This window comes from Ascaphus truei, chromosome 1, assembly GCF_040206685.1.
Source record: "Ascaphus truei isolate aAscTru1 chromosome 1, aAscTru1.hap1, whole genome shotgun sequence".
NCBI classification, from domain to species: domain Eukaryota; kingdom Metazoa; phylum Chordata; class Amphibia; order Anura; family Ascaphidae; genus Ascaphus; species Ascaphus truei.
In genome coordinates this window covers 89,415,925-89,437,575 of record NC_134483.1, presented here as the reverse complement: position 1 = coordinate 89,437,575, position 21,651 = coordinate 89,415,925, and the positions used below count along the sequence as shown (strand labels likewise).

Here is a 21,651-nt window from a genome sequence, read left to right as displayed (position 1 = left end):
TATTCCTAATATAAACCTACTGTAGACAAATAATGCAGGGGTTCTTTTTGTTTTTGTTTTTTAACAGAACCTGCCGATTTATAATTCTTTCAACGGTTCAATGTTATTTTCTCATGTTACAAGAATTTCTGTCCGAATGCTAAAAAAATAAAAAAATGCATTTAAATAAATTGAATGAAGTCAAGTGAATATGAACTTGTATAAATACTTCATTCACTATCACACTTACACAATCCAAATACAGTATCATTATGTTCACCACCCTTAAGCTAGCAGAACACCCAAGCCTGTTACATGTAAAGAAGTGCTTGAGCACCACAAAAGCCCTGGAAACTAACACACCTCGTACCGTAAACATATTTTTTCTGGAATTCAGCATTGGCTAAAAGCTTTACACATCAGACATCAGTCATGCAGATATTCTGTAGAACTAGGATTTACAGGGCTCTTATTCCAGTGGTGTTCACCTATCTCCAAAGTCCTAAACAACGTCCCACCGGCTCTGCCCCCCAGCAGCCATATTACTGGAACTATCCATGGGTGAAATAAAGCACTATACTCTAGACCAGCGGTGCGCAAACGGGGGGGCGCGACCCCAGAGGGGGCGCGGGTGGTGGCAGAGGTCCCACGCTCTCCCCCTCAGGCATTACCGCGTGAGGCCTCTTCAACCTCTACTTAACATGATTCAGCCGGCTTCAACACACGTAACCATGGCAACGCGACATCATGTGACGTGCGTAGTAAGAAGGGGGGCGGCCAACGGAGAAGGTTAGGCAGGGGGGGGGCACCGCAAAAAAGTTTGCACGCCCCTCCCTAGACAGGCTTTGGCCAAAGGGTTTAACAAAATAACCCTTCATGAGATTATTTTTTATTTTAGCCTAATTGGTAGGAGCGCAGGAATCGTTCTTTTTGCTTTTCTATATGTAAGGCCTATCTTTTTACCTGCAGCAAACTTCTATAGGGAGGAGCGCGGTATTATGTACAGTTTCTCACAAATATTAGGCAATCCTTTTCCTTGCTGCATACTCCCTAAGGGCATTTTAAATTTAGTATCTCTGAAACGTCATAGGGGTAGGTTTATTGGCTCATCTGCTTTACATAGCAGTTACTGAGCCCCTACCAATTTTCCTGTTAGTGCAGGTATAATACACCCCAGGGTCAGTCTGCACATCACCCTCTATTGAAGAGTAGGTGAGTGTAAAAGGCTGACAGAATTATGTGCAAGTTTTATTAGATTCACCCCAGGGAATTTGTGCACCCACCGTTTACCTCCACAGTAAGGTAACTATGTTACTGGCTTTGGCCAGATTTTAATTGCACTACTCACATAAAAACAAGAAAAAACACAAAAGCGCACCAAGATGAGAGATAGATAATGTATTAGCAACAAATAATAAAATTAGTAACTTACATATAAAATTTCTTTAATAATCCCCGATTCTGGTGTCTATCACAGGAGTAGGGCATCACATAGGAAATATGAAGGGTAATCTCAGTTCTGAGAGATCAGACCCGCGCGCTGGGGCTGTCTCTGTTCACTCTCCTGTCCTCCACGTGTGGTAGCGTGGTGCAGAGTGTAGCACACATGTGCAGGAACCGGGGCCTTCAATAGGTGTCCTTAGGATGCCTGTCCGTTTTTGATAGCATAGAAACGATCGGAAATAAGCAGGAACGGTACACTTGATTGAGTGTGTGCTGGTGGTGGGTAGTAAAACCGCCAGCCACAACAGTCGCGACGCGTTTCGTTTAACAAAGTAAACTTCTTCAGGCGATATCTGGGACACCTGTTTAGGGGTCCTTTATAGGTCTAATTCTGTGCGTCATTGGTTAATACCTAATGGCTGCATGGCCAATCAGGCTCATATACTGATAGGGGCTGGCCACAATAGGAAGACCTCCCTGTTAGTGCATTTAATCCAGTAATGAATTACACTAATCGGGGTTCCGGTGGAGACCACATTTGGAGGTGGGGGAGATACCTCATAAACACAGAAGCAGCAAGAGAACTGAGAGGGACCAACACTCCAAGTTTAAAGAGCCAGAGCGCGGACTGAACTTTTCACTACTCACATAAGCTTATGCTTTCACACATTTCTTCCCCAGTCCATGGGACAATTATTACATATATTCAGTGTAGGTCCCTGCATACGGGTATGCCTTGTCGTGGCATGCAGGCTTATAAATGCTTTGGCCAAAGGGTTTAACAAAATGACCCTTTTTCATGAGATTATTATTTTATTTTAGCCTAATTGGTAGGAGCGCAGGAATCGTTCTTTTTATTTAATTTAAATGCCTGGGGGGGAGAGCGCGGGACCTCTGCAACTGCCCGTACCCCCCCCAAAAAAAATCTCCCGCCCCCCAGTTTGCGCACCACTGCCATAAGATATCCTAAGTCCTATTCAGATGAATGTTTCCTAAGGTTACTCAGAGGCTTTGCATGGCTTGGTTATTATGTCTCATGTTCTCATTATAGTTTAACTGAGCCTGCTAGGTACTGTCTACGTAAGTTTACTCCATAGAATGTAACTGACTTTCCTTGTTCTTTTACCTCGCAGACCGGGAGTGATGAATCAGAATCCAGCGTCCAAGAAACCCAAGCCAAACAGCTCTGCAAACACCATTGATAGATTTTTTAAATAGTCTTTATTTTAAACCGTCATGAATATTTTTTGGGGCAAAATATTTTCTCAATATTTTGGGAGCATAAAATGATATGTTTGTATGGAAACCCAGATCTTTGTTTAGAAAATAAATAGTAGTTATGGTACAACAGGGTGAAATAGTAAATGAAGCTTTGAGAGTTATGCAGAATGATCATGAACTTGTTTGTCTTCGAGAAGAGTACAGTACATTCCTTGCAAGCGGTGATACCTTATATCGGACCAACATGACTGTCATTGTTGCGTATAAATGTATATACGTTTTCAAGGCGTTAAGTTTCCTTTTCAGAATAACTGAAGGGCACCTGAAGAAAAGGTTTGAAAGTTATATCTATGCAGAGTTACATAAGAACAATTTTGATATAGTATTTATAATCTTTTTTAACCTGGAAGTAAAACTGAAGTTTGTATATACTGGTGCACGGTAATTGCAAACAGCACTATTGCTAATATTTATTACGTGGTACCAAGCCATAGAGAGCACCTAGGCTTTAAGGTGTCTCATGGCAAAACTGCATAGCAAATATGGCCCTAGATACTGTACTGTATATGTTTGTCTTTAGGAATGCTTTAAGCTTAATTAAGTGTATGTATAATATTTATACTTGTAGTTAATGAATATGAAGAAATAAATGCAACCATTAATTGGTAATAATATATGGGACATGTGATGATTTTATTCACCACATATATAACGTTTGGAAAAATATCTGTACATGGTACTTCTATTTAAAAAAAAAGTTTATACAATAAACAGTTAGTAAAGATGTGTTGCGTTGTGTTCATGTTGTTACTATGCTCTTAGGCCTCCATAGTGAATTAGAGTTTTAGGTAGCCGGTTCCTGATACTCCGGCCTACTTTAAAAAAAAGTAATAATGGGAACAGAAAACTCTTCCCAGGGTGCTCACGGTCAGTGTGAGGCGGTACTTACCAGCAAATGCGGGGTGCTATCAATCCCAATATTTAATAAGAAACAAATAGGCATAAAGCATTCCCAATAAGGGAACAGGAGGGAAAAGCCAGTCCCAGTCCCAGTCCCAGATTGAATGAACAGCCCTTGAACGTACCTTCTACTCCCAAAGATAATTTTTAAAAAAATGAAACAATAAAAAGCACAACAGGGTTCAAGGTCAAAAAACTCAAATGGATTTATTAAATACATAAACACTTATAAAGAAATCCCTAAAGTTAAAATGCAAACACATGGTACTGGCCCAGCCTAGTAAAGTATTTAGTCCAGCAGTCTAATGACATATGATATAGAACAAATAAGGGATCAGCACTCCATATACAAATGATAAAAAAAAAAATATTTAAATCGTTTAGGAAACATATAAATGTCAAAATTGTAAGTGTAATACCTCTGAATATATATAAATGTATACAAAATAAATACACACTTCTATCCAAATAAGGTCAAAATACAGATGTGGCGCGATACAAGTTCCCCGTGCGCGTCACTTGGAGTGGGTGGACCGTGGCCCAATTGCGGCCAAGCACGATTATTGCCAAGCGCAGTGAATTTCCCAGAAGGAGTAACACAGCAGGGGTCCCTGCTTCTGAATGGGACTTCCACTGTGTTAATCCTAAACCTGTAAGAGCTGAGCAGAGAGAATCAGTCCTTCTCTCTGTGTCTCTCTGCACAGCTCTTACAGCAGTTTTTTTTTTTTTTTTTTTTTAAATGATTATTTTTAGTACATAGGATTGACGCAGGGGGCCTCCGGACCTGAACCGCATTCATTTTAGGTCCAGGGACCCCCGGCTTCCGAGGTGCAGGCCTCCGTATTGGGTGCCGGTATCTCCTGCAAGTTTAAATGGCCCGCACTACGGCCCACGTGCCCGGGATGTTTAAACTTGCAGGAGATACCGGCACCCCATACTGGGGCCTGTACCTCGGGAAGCAGGGGGGGCCCGGACCTTAAATGAATGCGGTTCATTTCTGGAGCCCCCTGCTTCAATCCTACGTACTAAAAATATAAACGGCGCAATCTGCTGTAAGAGCTGTGCAAGGAGACACAGAAACTGCCATGTGATCTCTCTGTGCAGCTCTTAGACTAGTGGCGGCCTGGAAGGATAAACCCATCGGGAGCTCCATTCAGAAGAAGAAGGGACCTCCGCTCCGTTTCAGAGCCGCAAGTTTACTGGGCTTTTGGGCGTGGAGAAGCTGCGATCAAGCTGTAGTCAGTCTCCGTTCAGCTGCAGTTTCCTTGTACCCAAAATGTCTGTATGTCTTTATTTAAATAGCGCATTTAATGTACATAGCGCTTCACAGGAGAAATACACGTGACAATCATATAAATAACAAATAATACAAATAACAGATCATGGGAATAAGTGCTTCAGACATAAAAGTAACATTTAAGAAGAGGAGTCCCTGCTCCAAAGAGCTTACAATCGAATTGCAAAGCCAGAGAAACCATTCACAGAGATGTTTCAGCCTTAATGGGTATCATCAGTGTGAAGTTGGTTGTACTGCTAGCTTTGCAATTTTCAAGATGTAGCAATTGTTTTTCAGGCAAAAGGTGACACGGTGTGCTCATTTGCATGTCATTTCCCAGAATCCCTTGCTGCAGTGAAAACACTGTATGCTGGGTGATAATGGCGAAAGGCGGGGTTGCAGACCTGCCTAAGACATGTGAATGTGCTCACAAGTGATCTTTTTATTACACACACACATCTCTTGGGGCCCAGGTCAAATTCTCTCCTTTCCCCCTCTTCTCTCCTTTATCCCCCTTCTTCTCTCCTTTATCCCCCTTCTCTCTCCTTCCCACCCCTACTCTTCTTCCTCCCCCATCCCCTCTCCCCATATCCTAACACACAATACTCTGTGCTGTGTTTAATGGGGGGGGGGTAGATGTGGGGATTAATCGGAGGGGGGGAAGGAGAGAGGAGAGAGGGGGGAAGGAGAGAGGAGGGGAAGAGAGAGAGGAGAAGAGGGGGAAGGAAAGAGAGAGCAGGTGAAGGAGAGAGGGTAAAGAGGAAGGAAGAGAGAGGAGGGGGGAAGGAGAGAGAGGAGGGGGAAAGAGGAAGGAGAGAGGGGGGAGAGAAAGGGGGAAGGAGAGCGGTGGGGAGGCGAGAGAGTGGGGGAAGGAGATAGAGAGGGGGATTAGGAAGTAGAAATAGACAAGAGAAGGAGACAGGAAGAGAGAGAGGAGGGGAGGAGAGAGATACAGAGGGGGATTAGGAGAAAGAGGGGAGAAGGAGAAGAGACGGGGAAGGAGAGAGAGATGGGTAAGGGGAGAGAGATGGGTAATGGCAGAGAGAAGGTTAAGGGGGGGAGAGAGGGGGAAGGGGAGAGAGAGAAAAGGGGGGAGAGAGAGATAAGGAGGGAGAGAGGGTGGAGAAGGAGAAACGAGGAGAGAGAGGGTGTGAAGGAGAGACGGAGAGGGGGAAGGGGAAATAGACAAGGGAAGGAGAACGACGGGGAAGAGAGGAGTGAGAGAGATGGGAGGAGAGAGAGAGGGGTAAGGGGAGGGGAACGGGGGGAGGAGAGAGATTAGGGGGAGTGAGATGGGGAGGAGAGAAACGGGGAAGGAGAGAGAGGGGAAAGAGAAATAGACAGGGGAAGGAGAAAGACGGGGAAGCGAGTGAGAGATGGGGAAGAGAGAGGAGTGAGAGAGGGGGGACAGGGACATTGGAAGAGAGGATCCGTGTGAGCCTGCTGCCTGCCAGCTGCCCTGGAGGAGTGAGGGGTCCTTTTAGAAACTTGTAGAGAGGGGGTCTGCCGAGCTGCCTGCTGAAAGGTGCCCACGGAGGTGTCTGTCAGGGGAACCTCACTTCTTCCAACAAGCTGCCTGGACAGGCACTTCCACAGACACCTTCCAGCAGGCCACCTCTGCGGATTAGGCCAGCTTAGATTTGTTGTCAGGATAGTGAGGGAGAGAGGCAACAGCTGGGTTCGGCAACCTGCAGAGAGCTACAAGTAGCAGCGAAAAGAGCCGCATGCGGCTCAGGAGACACAGGTTACCAACCCCTTACCTAAGGGGTCCCGCAAGGCTCTGTTCTGGGGCACCTAGTCTTTTCTGTCCATTAATAATCTACCTACAGCTTGTAAGGCCACTTCAATGCACATGTATGCGGATGACAAAATCTTATGTGCACACAGCCTTAGCCTCTCTGACCTTGGACACGCACTTCAATCTGATTTTGAGATACTTGAACACTGGATTTCCCAAAACAAACTATATTTAAATGCTGACAAAACTGTAACTATGGTATTCGGGATAAAGGCTAAATTTCTAAAGCTTCCAATGACAGAGCTTCAGATCAGAACCAACTAGAACACCATTCTAGCCCCGGTCTCTGGTTTTAAATATCTGGGCATATGACTTGACTTCCATTTGACTTCCATTTAACATTTGGGATGCATATTGATACCCTGACATCCAAAATCTATGCATAACTGGGTGTACTTTATAGGAACAAATCCTCCCTAAGCCCGCTTGGCAGAAAGCGCATTGCACAACAGATGCTAATACCAATTATAGACTATGGGTACATAGTATATGGTATATCATCCGAGACTCACCTTAGCAAATCATACACCCTCTACAACTCAACATGCCACTTTGTATTACAATGTAATTACAACATGCATCACTACAAAATGCTCACACAACTAGATTGGCCATCTCTTGAATCCAGACACAGGGTATATTTTTACTGTCTTGCCTTCAAATACTTTCTGGGCAAGCTACCCAGCTTTTTGAACAAGCTCCTCACCCCTGCCACATGCAGCACTTAACATCTGAGATCTGACTCCAAAAGACTTCACGGTCCCAAGGTTCAACAAAGTATCCGGCCGCTCCTCCTCTTACCGTGCTCCTCACAACTGGAACAATCTACCTGAGACTCTCAAAGCCACCTCCAATTTAAGTTATTTCAAGACTTCAGCTGTCTCACATTTTCATCCTGTCTGCAACTGTTAATTGTCTTTTAAATACACCCATAACATATAACTGTTCATAAAATATCTGTAAATATAACGCGTAACTATGTATTTTCATTATAAGTGTGCCCAGGACATACTTGAAAGCGAGAGGTAACTCAATTTATTTCCCTGTAAAACATTTTATTAATAAATACAAATTACTAGTGCCAATTAACTTGTAAGGTGAATTTGGTTAATATGTAAAGGGAGTGCTATGAGGTTCCTCTTGATCTGTTTGTAATAACATACAGTATGATATACAGCCCTGCATGACTATGCAGAAATAGCCCATATATACTTTATTTCTAACATTGTATATAAATATAAACAAGTACAGAAAGAATGTTCCTGAAATCATATCAAAATCATATCAGTCTCTGACTGTAGGATCTTGGGGCAAATGTGATCAACAAAAGACAAAAAATACCCAATGCTACATCAAATATGACATACATAGTTAAATACTTTAATATTAGTATTCTCATGGGTAAGGGTCATTTAGTTAAACCCTTTGACCAAAGTGTTATAAGCCTGCAGCCATGTCACGGCATGACCAGTTGCAGGTCCTAACACTACAGTATATGAAAGATATGTTGTATGGTGCTCAATAGAAAACAGCAAAAACGTGATAAAATCTTGAAAAAATGGAATTAACCCAATAAATGAAGGTAACCAATGATTCCGAAAGATGTAAACTATGATCCCACAAAGCACTGTAGTAAGGATTCAATAATAGTTAACACCTGCCGGTGACCAGTGTAATAAACATCTGTTTGAACGGAATAAACTTAATGAACAAAGTCCAATAACATAGTGGATAAACTGGAATATGATGATCCACGATTGACAGCAAGTCCTAGTGTAGCCAGTAGTCCACGGGTTAATGGTGCCTCTATCTGTAGGTAGATACAATGAACAAAGGGAGAAAGAAAAACGGAGCACTATATCCAAAACTGGTTGAGCCAGGATAAAAAACAAGGATGTGTTCCCATGATAAAAATTAAGGCTTATTTTAATGGATGAAGAACGAAAAAACAACCACACCAACGCGTTTCGGACTAACAAAAGTCCTTTCTCAAGGTGAATTTTTATCATGGGAACGCATCCTTGTTTTTTACCCTAACACTACAGTACCTGTGAAAATTCTTATTTACCTCTGCAGTGTAGGGAGAATGGTCTCAATAGACCTGTCGAAAAAGTGTGTGTTGCGCTTTTCGTGAGAAGTGGTCGTGACTAATTAGTGCACTAAAAAACACTTAAAATTAAATATTTGTGTGTTCGTGTGGCTGCCAATCAGTGAATCTAACCACCCTGGTCAGATGTGAATAGTAGAAAAAAAGATACTGTGCGGCGCCTAGTATAAATAGTAATGTGTTTGCAAGATTTGTGCAAGTGTTGCTCTTGCAACCAATACAAAAAAACATTAAATATTTTAAAAAAAATCTTAAACAATGTGTCTAATTAATACAACCGTAAACAATGTCCTTTTGAATGTTAAATTACTCCATTGCTGATGATGGGATCAAGGTTGAACTCGGCATATGAAAAGAAAAAACATACCAAACATAGTGGGATATTGTACAGTATGTTAAGGTCAATGATACACTTAATGGTTTGAGAATTGTGAATTCCTCAGAGGTAGGAAATACTCAAAGTGAGATGAAAAAAGGGCATTTAACAAACATTCAAAACAATCACATGTAAAACATTGCGATATAATACACTTCTTATGCCAGCAAAAATTGGAATCCCACTTACAGGAGATTGGTAGGTCTTGCACATTGAATAGTAATCTTTGTAGGAGTAGCTGCCTCTCTTCCCCGGCAGGTGCCTCTGGACTCCTGGATGCATCTAGGGTACCTAGCAGGGGTTGGGGCAAGCCCAAATAATCGGCTATGTAATCGGGCTGCCCACATACCATACACAGATGAATTCTACGCGTACCCAAAACACACCATACACAGACGCACACACACCAGATACATTTGATAGACAAGCTATCGTCCAATCGGCAAATAACCGGCTTCTGGAGCTTCGACAGGGCAACAAAGACATGTTGGCATATCATACCCAGTTCACTTGTCTAGTGCTAGAGTCCGGTTGAAGATAAAAGGGATTCCTTGTTTTATAGAGGTCTCAGAGGTAAGATTAAAGATATTTTGGCCCAGGCTGTTCTTAAACCCGCTACCTACTTGGGGTTCTTCACTTGGAACACCGTTTAACAGAACGTAAGGGAAAAAGAATAACCTGACTCCTGACCTGTAAACAAAAAGTTTGCCAAGGAAGGAACTAACAGACTAGGTGGGGTTTTATACCCAAAGCAAGATGGCAGCTGGCCTCATGGACTGCTCTGGTTCTTACCAGTTCGGGGCCTGCACCTGACTGCTCTGTGCGCCCCTACGAGGAGAACTGCGGGAGAGAATCATGACAGCCGCACACAGCTTCTCTCTGTACCGGACCACTTTTAAAATATGACTGACCTGGGGGGTGGGGGGGGCTGGGCAATAACCCCCTGGCTCCCCTGCTAGCCCCTGGTACCTGGTACCTAGCAAAGAAGCAAATAGTACAAACACTGTAAATATATCAGTAAATGTGCATAGAGTGACTCAGAATAAAGGGCATTATCAACGGCTGTTAATAAAACTCCTGTTTGTACTATAAAAGTTCCTGGCACCCATCATAATTCCATAAAGCATATCAACACCCAGCCTGCGCGGATTCAGCACCCTGACAAGCCTGACAGGGACTGTTACTGTAGTAACAAATTGCCCATTTCCATGATAAACAAAAGGTTTCGATTTTTTACAATCTTAATCTAATGTCTTTTTTATAAGACTGTCTATCCTCAAATCTACTGGTAAGTTGTCTTGATTTTGTTCTTTCCTTATCACCTCATCATTAGTCAAACAGAGGGACATACTAGTAGGAGAAGGAGTGGCTCAGTGAGTAATGACACTGACTGACACTGAGATTATTGCAGGGGAGCCTGGTTCAATTCCCAGAGTCGGCTCCTTGTGACCTTGGGCAAGTCACCCTATCTCCCTGTGCCCCAGACACCAAAAATAAAAACATAGATTATAAGCTCCACGGGGCAGGGACCTGTGCCTGCTAAATGTCTCTGTAAAGTGCTGCGTATAACTAGCAGCGCTATACAAGAACATGGTAGTAGTAGTAGTAGTAGTAGTAGTAGTAGTAGTAGTAGTAGTAGTAGTAGTAGTAGTAGTAGTAGTAGTAGTAGTAGTAGTAGTAGTAGTAGTAGTAGTAGTAGTAGTAGTAGTAGGTAGCGGATATGCTTGACCTCAGGATCCCTAGGAAAACATTAATTTCTTACAGGATACAAATGAAAGTGTGAGAAAAACAGTGACAATAGCGCTCAAACAAACCCAAAATTATAATAATAACCACTAGTGTAAAAGTGACAATGTGATAAATGAAACAAAATCAGTGATGGTGCACGTGCCTAATTAAAGTGCATATAAAGTGAAAAAAAACCTCAAAATAAACTACAACCCTTGAAAAAAGACTGTTTCACTTGTCTTTTCTTTTCACTTGTCTTTTCTTGGATGATTTTTCAAAGAGTCAGGGGAGTTCGTCTCGAAGCCATAGAATAGAAAAACATATCATAGTGCAAAAATGTTTTAACAGTGGAAAAAGTGAAATTGATCCAAAATGACTACTCACATTTAAGCAATCAAATCAGACATTCATCCAACTCAAGGGGTGGATGCGCCCTATGTGATAACAGCAGCCACCAATCACAACCTCCAGAGGAGAAAAAAGAGAGACCATATAGTGTAGAGGTAAAACAGTTCTAATATCAAATACACGATTCAAGGCTTACACTTAATACGGTCGATGTGGGCACTCATAGGTAGCGAATGACGAATATCCCTGGGACTCGCGATTCCTTGGGGTACTCGTTCACCTCCGCTCTCTCAGGAGACACTTGGATCCACACCGGAGCTCTCGTCCCTTCACTTCCGGCACGCCGAGAACCACCCAGGCTCCCGATACGTCACTTCCGGTGCGCCGAGAACTACCGGATCTGATGGTATCAGTAGATTTTTCGTGTCCTCTTCTCTTGGCTGTTTGACTGGAACACTCAACGCGTTTCGTTGCTCTCTCTTCACTCCTGATGAAGTCGCAAGAGAGAGCGACGAAACGCGTTGAGTGTTCTAGTCAAACAGCCAAGAGAAGAGGACACGAAAAATCCACTGATACCATCAGATCCGGTAGTTCTCGGCGCACCGGAAGTGACGTATCGGGAGCCTGGGTGGTTCTCGGCGTGCCGGAAGTGCTGCAGGAACAAGACCCATTATGGTTTTTTCCCCTCTCACAGAGGTAAAAGGAAGGGTTCACAGTGTAGTGTAGGACCTGCATTATTTTGGTTATACCTTGACTTTGGTATGCAGGCTTATGACGCCTTTGGCCAAAGGGTTAACTAAATAACCAATTATTATTATTGAAGTATTTTACTTTATATGTTTTGTCAATTGGATGCAGCATTGGGCACCCCCTGTCTCTTGTTATATACAATTGCCACGCTCAGTAGCTCTCTGGTTGACATAAATATATATTCACTTTGTGGTGGGTGTGGGAGTTTGAGCTTGCTGGGTATCTGTGTTTACCTCTACACTATATGGTCTCTCTTTTTTCTCCTCTGGAGGTTGTGATTGGTGGCTGCTGTTATCACATAGGGCGCATCCACCCCTTGAGTTGGATGAATGTCTGATTTGATTGCTTAAATGTGAGTAGTCATTTTGGATCAATTTCACTTTTTCCACTGTTAAAACATTTTTGCACTATGATATGTTTTTCTATTCTATGGCTTCGAGACGAACTCCCCTGACTCTTTGAAAAAGGATACAAATGAACACAATTATTATTTTAAGGGTGGTGGAATATTTTGAAGGAAGCCAGTTACACTGCAAAATTGTCTAAAACAATACGACTGGCCAGTTAATTTGGTAAAAAATCCAATATATATTGACAAAAACTACTGCACATTAAGATAAACAACAAATATACAAAACCACCTGACTCATCAACAGGACAGCTTTTTTAGAACAACCTTGCCTGAATGGAGCTGACCCAAATGTAAATAGCTTGCAGAGCTGCACAGTAGTTGTCCTGAAAGTCTATCCTGCTGGTGGTCTTTGAGGTCTGTAGCTGGGAAGCACGTTTGTCTGTAACATCTCCAGATGGACCTCAAATTACCAACCAACAGTAATAACTCCCCTTTCTTTGTCCTGTCTTAATGGTCAACTAAACTGAGCTTTTGATTACAGCAGCTGCACAATCTTAAACAAACACACTTATCAGTTACCATTTTCTGGTCACGAACTTCTTACACAGACCGGCAGTCGCTCCCTAATGATTCAGGGTTGCCACCTTCTAATGAAAGCCAACCTAGAGAAAAAGGTAAAACAAAAACAAAATGCTCTGACTTGGTGCAGCGGTGGCGTCTCCCAGCATACCCGATCAGGTATAGCTAGAACCACCTCGTAGACCTCTAGGATCACACCCAGGGTTGCCACCTCTCCAGGTTTGACCCGGAGACTCCAGGTTTTGGGAGCTTGGCTATGGGTTTAGCCTGTCAATCTCCGGGTGGCGGCGTTGGCGGCGTCTCCGGCATCCTCCAGCAACTCCCCCTCCAACTGCAGTGAACATGGCTGCGCGGTGTGAAATTATCAGGTTATATGTGTCTATATGTTGCCATGGCAACGTAACACCGCAAAGCGCCATACCGTCACGTAGCGTCCCATTGTCATGGCAACGCGGCATCATTTGACGCCGCACAGCCATGTTCACTGTAGATGGAGGGGGAGTTGCAGGATGGGGAGTTGCAGGAGGATGCCGGAGACGCCGCCGTACCACACCGCACCCAAAGATTGACAGGCTAAACCCATAGTCCGGAAGTAAGTGTCCAAAACCCGGAGTCTCCAAGTCAAACTCGGAAAGATGGCAACCCTGTAATGATTCTGTACCTGCCTTGTCATCATGGTTAATTTAGTCAGGGCCGCCGACAGGGGGGGAGAGCCGGGACAAGTGTCCGGGGCCGGTGGCTACAGGGGGCTGTGCAATCTGTCTGTGGCCCTGGATATAGTATATACCCGAAAATGCTATTCATTGCAGCAGACTCCGCCTCAGGTGCAGATGAACATGCGCAGGGAGGTGAAGCTTTAGCAAAACATCCTCTTTCGTAACAAAGTACTGCTACATTGCAGTCTACTTTTAGTGCAGAGTAAATGAGTACTTCAGTATTACAGTCTACTTTTACAGATTTTAATAATTCATAATCAATAGATTTATCTTGGAAGCAAATGTGTTTTGTGTTGGGTGCTGCCGCTGTTTACAGTATCATCTCCCTGTTGCATGTCAAATGGTATCCTTTGTATCCAAAACACATGCTTCTACACTGCCCTTGCAAATGCACTACGAGCAAGCTGATGTTACAACCTTTTAGTGAATAAACTGTCAGGTTACAGGTGCATATTCCATAATGACCTGTTACTCTTCTCTTATTCAGGTCATTTCAAAAGTGGACTGTATTTGTAGTTGCAATAGCAAACATTGCTCTGTATCCTCTGAAGCAGGAATTTAACATAAATTATGCAATACACAACAATTAGTGTTATGATTTAAAACAAAAGGTGTCGTAGGGCAGGGGGTTGTGGGTCAAACTGTAGTAAGCAAAATAAATAGGCACACAATGTACCTAAGGAGAAATAAAATGTAAGTTGTAATTTAAAGGATCCCTTTAAAATTCTCCTTCAGAAAAACTGGAAAAAACATTTATGAAGGGACATATGTATTTAGGCTAAAGTATTCTAAGGCTTCCAATGAATGAGCTTCAGTTCAGAACCAACTGTAATACTATCCTGGGTCCTTTTACTAGTTTTAAATATTTGGGCATACTGTTTAACTCCCGTTTAACATTTGGGTTGCATATTGATACCCTGACATCCAAAACCTGTGCCAAACTAGGTGTACTTTATAGGAACAATTGAAAGAGAAGGGAATGGGCACTGCTAAATGAACAAGTGAGGCTAGCAGTAAGTATGAAAAATAATTAATCTTCTTTATTAGGCATAAGAGCCAACATTTAAAATTGCACAGAGATCCTCTGCAATTTTATATGTTGGCTCTTATGCCTAATAAAGAAGATTAATTATTTTTCATACTTACTGCTAGCCTCACTTTTTCATTTAGCAGTTCCCATTCTCTTCTCTTTCAAATTCACCTATACAATATATGGATTAGGAGCACGCAAGAAACAGATCAACGAACCGGGATGTGAGTATACCCCCCAGACAACATTTATCATTACTTGATGTTGTTTTTAGCCAGTGTGGTGCTTAGACATAATACTGCTTCACTCTACGGAATTGCGGGACTGCGTTTATTGGTTGCCTCTCACATTGAGGTCCCGACGAAGCAGATCATCTGAGAGAGGTACAGTGATATGCTGGTGTTCCAGGAGCGTGGCGAGTAGCGGTATAGCGTGGGAGACCTGGGAGCTACGGACCTCTTGCTACAGTCGACTGGGAGAATGTTACGTTTCCGGACCCTTTTACTTTGATTACAGGAGGTTATGAGTTCAACAAGACCCATCTGAGACGGGTCAATACCGGGTGGTCGATGCGGAGGATTTCAGGGATACGGAGCTCAGTTCCATTTGGCCAGGTCAGCGGCACACGTTCCCACACATATGCTTCTTGGATTTGTTATTATATAAAAAATTGTCGGCACCACACACAAATACAGGCTATTCAAGATTGTCTACCAACATATTTCATCTGTTCCCAATATACTTTATTTCATTTACTGGACTCACACACTCTGTACCATATTAGAGCACACACGTGAGATTCGTCTCATTTACTTTCATCTTTATAGGACCAAATCCTCCCTAAGTCTGCTGGTCAGAAAGCGCATCGCACAGCAGATGCTACTGCCAATTATAGACTATGGGGACATAGTATACGGCTTGGCACCCCAAACACACCTTGGCAAACTTGATACCCTTTACAATTCAATATGCTGCTTTGTCCTCCAATGCAACTACAACACACATCACTGCGAAATGCTCAAAGAACTAGATTGGTCTTCACTCAAGTCAAGGCGCAGAGTTCATCTTTCCTGTCTTGCCTTCAAATACTTTCTGGGCAATCTACCCATCTATCTGAACAAGCTCCTCACCCCCACCACATGCAGCACTTATCATCTGAGATCTGACTCCAAAAGACTCTTCATGGTCCCAAGGTTCAGCAAAGTATCCGGCCGCTCCTCCTTCTCTTACCGTGCACCCCAAAACTGGAATAATCTACCGGAGACTTTCACAGCCGCCACCAGTCTAAATTCTTTCAAATCTAAATCTGTCTCACATTTTAATCTGGTCTGTAACTGTTACATACGCTATAATATATATTATCTTTAACTGTGCATGCAATATCTTGTATATAATGTATACCCTGTTCACTTAATGTAACCATGTATTTGTAACCATGTATTTGTCAGCATAACTCTGTGCCCAGGACATACGTGAAAATGGGAGGTAACTCTCAATGTATTACTTCCTGGTAAAACATTTTATAAATGAAAAATAAATAAACGTGGGGTAATTTGGGGGCAAAGACATTGCTTCAGATGTATCAGAAAATAAACCTTATTGGTTTCAATGGGATTTTTTTTATTTGACTTGGTCATGAAGAAACTTCTAAATGGGAACAGAGTCAAATCCGTTATAAGGTGCCTGCCCCTCAAAACGTTAAAGACAACAGAGAACAAGGAGAGAGCCAGCACTCAATATGAGAAACTCACTGTTTCTAAGATGTTCCTTACAAGAAAGCTGCTCATACAGAAGACTTTATTCTATGTGAGCATCTTCCATTTAAGGTACATCTTAGAAACAGTGAGTTTCTCATATTGAGTGCTGGCTCTTTCTATTTTTTTATTTGAGACATACTGTATATTGCAGTTTTTTTGGCCCAGAATTTACACGCTTTTCCTTGGTACAACATGCTTCCAAAAGCTTCCTGACCAAGGACTGATAGCTTGCACACTGTATGCATTTGTGTCACCTTTTGTGAGAATATACAATAAGTAGAGTATATGATAATTCAATGAGGAAAATAGTCCTACTCCACTTGTTCTTTTAACCTGGTGTATAAAATAAGTACATACAGTATACTTGTGTTTGTTTTTTGGGAGTAAAATTATGTTGATTCAATTTTGTGTATTTTGTGTGTGTGTAGATTTTGCATATAATAATTCTTTTGAAGTGTCACATTTGTGTGTAGTGTTTTATTTCCACATTCTTAAATGAAACTTGTTCAGGTCTTCTTTTTTTCAGACATATGAACTTGTGTACCAGGCCTCTTATGACTAGGTTTACTAAGTCACGCAAACATTTTGATTCATGCTTTTGCGGTTTACTTCAATGGTTTAGGAAATTTGGATTGGTGAGATTAAAGCAGTCAGGTGCTGCCTCGCCCTTTTTTCTACTTTTTGTGTCTGTGTTGTTCTTGTGTGTTTTAACTTCGTTCACTTCCAGTTAAAGCAGCAGAACATGAAAAATCCTATATGTTTTTTTATTTAAATAAATCAGTTCTGTAGTATTAGATAATATTGTCTGCATAGTTTTTTTTTTAACGCCTTATGCCATTTTTTTTATGTACTGATCATTCTTTGGTTGCTGCAGCAACAATTTAGAAAGTCATATTGAATTCCTCTTTTGAAATAGGCTCTGACAAACACCTTTTTGCCCTTTGGCAACAAAGTATCACAAACAGATCTGGTGCTGTGTTCCAAACAGCAGATTGTCTATTACTCTGAAAGATGTAACAATAATGTGTCACACTTAGTAATATAATGTTACATATCAGCTGAAGCATTTCACAGACTTAGAAGGTGGCCATTTCGTTAGGCACACAATCAGAATGTTTACAGATTTCACAGGATCACAAAACGATTGCCAGCTTAGGTAAGAATGTAGAATTATACTTTGTCACCAGGGTTTCCACCTTCTACTCAAGGCCAACCCGGAGAACAATGTAAACAAAATTCCCTTACGTGGTGCAGCAGCGTCTCCTGGCATCCCCCTGCAATACCCCCTCCAACTGCAGTGAACATGGCTGCCTGGCGTCGAATGATGCCGCTTTGCCATGGTAAGGGGAAGCTACGTGATGTCATGACGCTACGCAATGTCACGTTGCCATGGCAACGTGACGCCTCATAGCATCATGACGTCACGTAGCATCCCATTACCATGGCAACACGTCACCATTTGACGCCACGCAGCCATGTTCACTGCAGTTGGAGGGGGAATTGCCGGAGACGCCACCGCACCACGCCGCCACCCGGAGATTCACAGGTCAAACCCGTAGCCAAGTGCCCAAAACCCGGAGTCTCCAGGTCAAACCCGGAGAGGTGGCAACCCTGATTGTCACATGCGTTACATATAAGAATAAGAAAAATAGGGGAATGCAGTATTGCTGCTTTAACAACTTTTCTGCCACTGGGATTGCAACGTATTGTAAAGCAAAGTTTTGCAGTCCCTCTGGCAGTGAATGGGGCTAATTTCTGGTTTTCAAACCTTATTGCATAGCACGACTGCCACAGGGTATGAGTCACATGAGACAGTTTGTGTGTGTGCCTGCAGGGGACTCCCATCACACACATACCTGTGTACTGACAATGATCAAGGAGAGTCCCGGTCAGACAGGGAGGGGACCCGATCAGCAACCCAGCCCTATTCTGTGACTATGTGTGTACGACCGGCAGTCACAGATCAGTGCACTACAAGAGAAGGCAGAGAAAGAAGGCAATATATGTACAAAGAAAGATTGGGTGAAAGGTGGAGATAAAAGAGATGCAAGTAAGGTGCAAGAGAGAATAAGAGAGAGGGTAAAGGGTAATAAGGGACAAATAGACTAACATAGGGCGTACTGTAGGTAGGAGGTGGAGAATGAGATATTAGCAATATAAATGTGAAGGAGAAAAGATGGGAGAAAAAAAGCGAGGAGCAGAATTGGGCGACAGTGCCCAGAAGGTGCTGAGCAGTGCGAGAGGTTTGGTGCAGTCTGTGCGGAACAGACACATTCCTCAAAGCAACTCTGATAACAGCAACGATACATGTAAGTCACGCCATGTGCTCAGGAAGACTGCAAACTGCAAATAAGAGAGTATGCATGAGTGCTAACTGTGAATGTGGGACCATGGGCTCTAATCTGTGAATGCGGGACCATGGGCTCTAATCTGTGAATGTGGGAACATGGGCTCTAATCTGTGAATGTGGAGCCATGGGCTCTAATCTGTGAATGTGGGACCATGGGCTCTAATCTGTGAATGCGGGACCATGGGCTCTAATCTGTGAATGCGGGACCATGGGCTCTAATCTGTGAATGTGGGATCATGGGCTCTAATCTGTGAATGTGGGACCATGGGCTCTAATCTGTGAATGTGGGATCATGGGCTCTAATCTGTGAATGTGGGATCATGGGCTCTAATCTGTGAATGTGGGACCATGGGCTCTAATCTGTGAATGTGGGACCATGGGCTCTAATCTGTGAATGTGGGACCATGGGCTCTAATCTGTGAATGCGGGCCATGGGCTCTAATCTGTGAATGCGGGCCATGGGCTCTAATCTGTGAATGTGGGACCATGGGCTCTAATCTGTGAATGCAGGACCATGGGCTCTAATCTGTGAATGCAGGACCATGGGCTCTAATCTGTGAATGTGGGATCATGGGCTCTAATCTGTGAATGTGGGATCATGGGCTCTAATCTGTGAATGTGGGACCATGGGCTCTAATCTGTGAATGTGGGACCATGGGCTCTAATCGGTGAATGCGGGACCATGGGCTCTAATCTGTGAATGCGGGACCATGGGCTCTAATCTGTGAATGCGGGACCATGGGCTCTAATCTGTGAATGCGGGACCATGGGCTCTAATCTGTGAATGTGGGACCATGGGCTCTAATCTGTGAATGCGGGACCATGGGCTCTAATCTTTGAATGTGGGATCATGGGCTCTAATCTGTGAATGTGGGACCATGGGCTGTAATCTGTGAATGTGGGACCATGGGCTCTAATCTGTGAATGTGGGACCACTTCTGCTCTGCAAGGACTGCCGTGGTCAGAGGGATTGAGCAGTCTAGCCACTGATGCCCCTTAGAATGGTTTGGTGCCATATTCTGAATGAACTGAAATGGGAGGCTGTGTGAATTGGTACGCTGCCTAATCCATAATCACTAAACGTATACATGTGGTTTGTGATTGTAGTGAAATATCTTAATTGTTTTGGCTGCTAATCAGTAATGCACTGCAAATACGCAATTGCAACTCTGCTGACATTTGCACAACCCTGTGATATTGTTTTCATTTTCGATAATTAATGCATTGCTAAATCTTCTTATAATTGTGTGCTGTCTGTTGTATGAAATATAAAAATCTAGTCCATCAAGTTAAGTCAAAAAGGTTAAGAAACATCAGAACTGGCAGACTGTTTTCATATGGAATTGTATATAATAATAATAATAATAGTGTGTTGCTTAACTCATTTTTAACATTTATTAGTAATACTTCCCAAACCATGGCAGAATTGGTATGCACTGACAATAAGAAATGCAAGATTAAAATGCATCCCTTGGTGTGAAATTGATAGCAGATCCAATGCCTTTTGCTTTGCTACATTGAGTTTCTTCATTTAATGTTGGAAGTAAAGGAGAATTTAGAAAACTCATGGGTGGGGAAACGCAAACCCCCCATTTCAGTTCTGGTATGTAACTCCATGCCCACACCCTGCTTAGGACCTCCCCTTCTCAAAGTCTGGAGTAGACTGTGGAAATAACTGTATGGCTAGAATATGGAAAGTGTCTACTCAAGTCTCTGCTCTACCTATTCCTAGGAAGTCTGTCTGTCTGTCTCTCTCCCTCCAGATTATCACACAGTTAAATGCATCAACTTCCATTCATTTTAATCAAATTCTCACTTTATTAAATAGGTGCCTCTGTCCTTCTCTCATTTGTATTTCCCATTTATTCATATTTAAATCAAACTTTGGTATACTTGTAAAAATCAAAACCTAGTGAGGCTGCCCTCGAAAGACTGAAAAGTCAATCATTTGTCATGTAAATAATAATATAATAAATAATATAAACCCTCTAGCACGTTGAATACAATCATTATCAAGGCACTGGATTTATTTAAACGTATTTAACTGAAAGTGTAGGCGAGGCTTGACTGTCCATGAATTTTTTTTATTTGAATCATTCTAGAACAAAATGTATCATAGTACTAATATTGACATTGAAAGAGATCACCTCTCTTATGTACATTACAATTTCAATAATTATATTAACACGTCTACTGATGAACAATTATATTGAATAGTAGAGAACAACATCGCTCAACAGTAGAGATGGGCAAATTTTGGGGGGCGTATTTGGATCCACCGCTTCTTTTGCTAAACAGCTTTCAGCAGATCAGTCTAAAAAATGGCAATTTGCCTCCTCGTATTTTTTTGTTTAACCCGGACAATCCATCCACGGATTCCGCAATCCGCTGACAGATTTTAAGGGGTTCATGCAGTAAGCGGCGGAAAGGCACTACTCGCCACTTTTCCGCCTAAAAAGCCTATCCGTATTCAGAAAGGGGCGAGATTCAAAAAAACCGCCAGTTTGGCTGGTGGTTTTTTTGTTTCCGCCGGTGGCGGGGCGAGAAGGCACGTTCCGCCTAAAAATCCAACTTTTTCAGCCACCCAGTATTCTAGTAGAGGCGAGTAGCTAAGCGGAGCTATTCGCCTCTCTAGAATACCGTTTCGCTGGCGGATCAGCCACGCAAGAAAAAGATGGCAAGTTGCTGCTCAGAGGCAGCGGATGAGTGGCGGATCGGCACTTAGAAAAAATTCAGGCCTTTTTCCTGGCTGGGATTGATGCCGGGGGTCTCCGGAGCTGATACCATTAATATCAGCACCGGACCCCCCCGGCATGTATCCGAAGCAGGAAAAATGCATTTAAAGCCCACTTCATTACCTTAGCGGTTAACCGCTAAGGCA

At 42.7% G+C, this 21,651-nt stretch overlaps 2 protein-coding genes across 8 annotated transcripts in view; both read left to right on the top strand.

Moving 5' to 3' along the window:
* Positions 1-3,427, top strand: part of POLK (DNA polymerase kappa) — an 85,902-nt gene extending 82,475 nt beyond the window's left edge. For all 7 annotated transcript variants that reach the window (XM_075591451.1, XM_075591404.1, XM_075591413.1 and 4 more), the window contains one exon: positions 2,556-3,427. In XM_075591451.1, the coding sequence (XP_075447566.1) occupies positions 2,556-2,566 (11 nt within the window). In that variant the 3' untranslated portion in view covers positions 2,567-3,427. The remainder of the gene's footprint in view (positions 1-2,555) is intronic.
* A 14,900-nt stretch (positions 3,428-18,327) lies between these two features.
* ANKDD1B (ankyrin repeat and death domain containing 1B) overlaps positions 18,328-21,651 on the top strand; it is a 70,906-nt gene continuing 67,582 nt past the window's right edge. Inside the window, exon 1 of the mRNA XM_075591379.1 lies at positions 18,328-18,729. Within this exon, the coding sequence (XP_075447494.1) occupies positions 18,597-18,729 (133 nt within the window). The 5' untranslated portion in view covers positions 18,328-18,596. The remainder of the gene's footprint in view (positions 18,730-21,651) is intronic.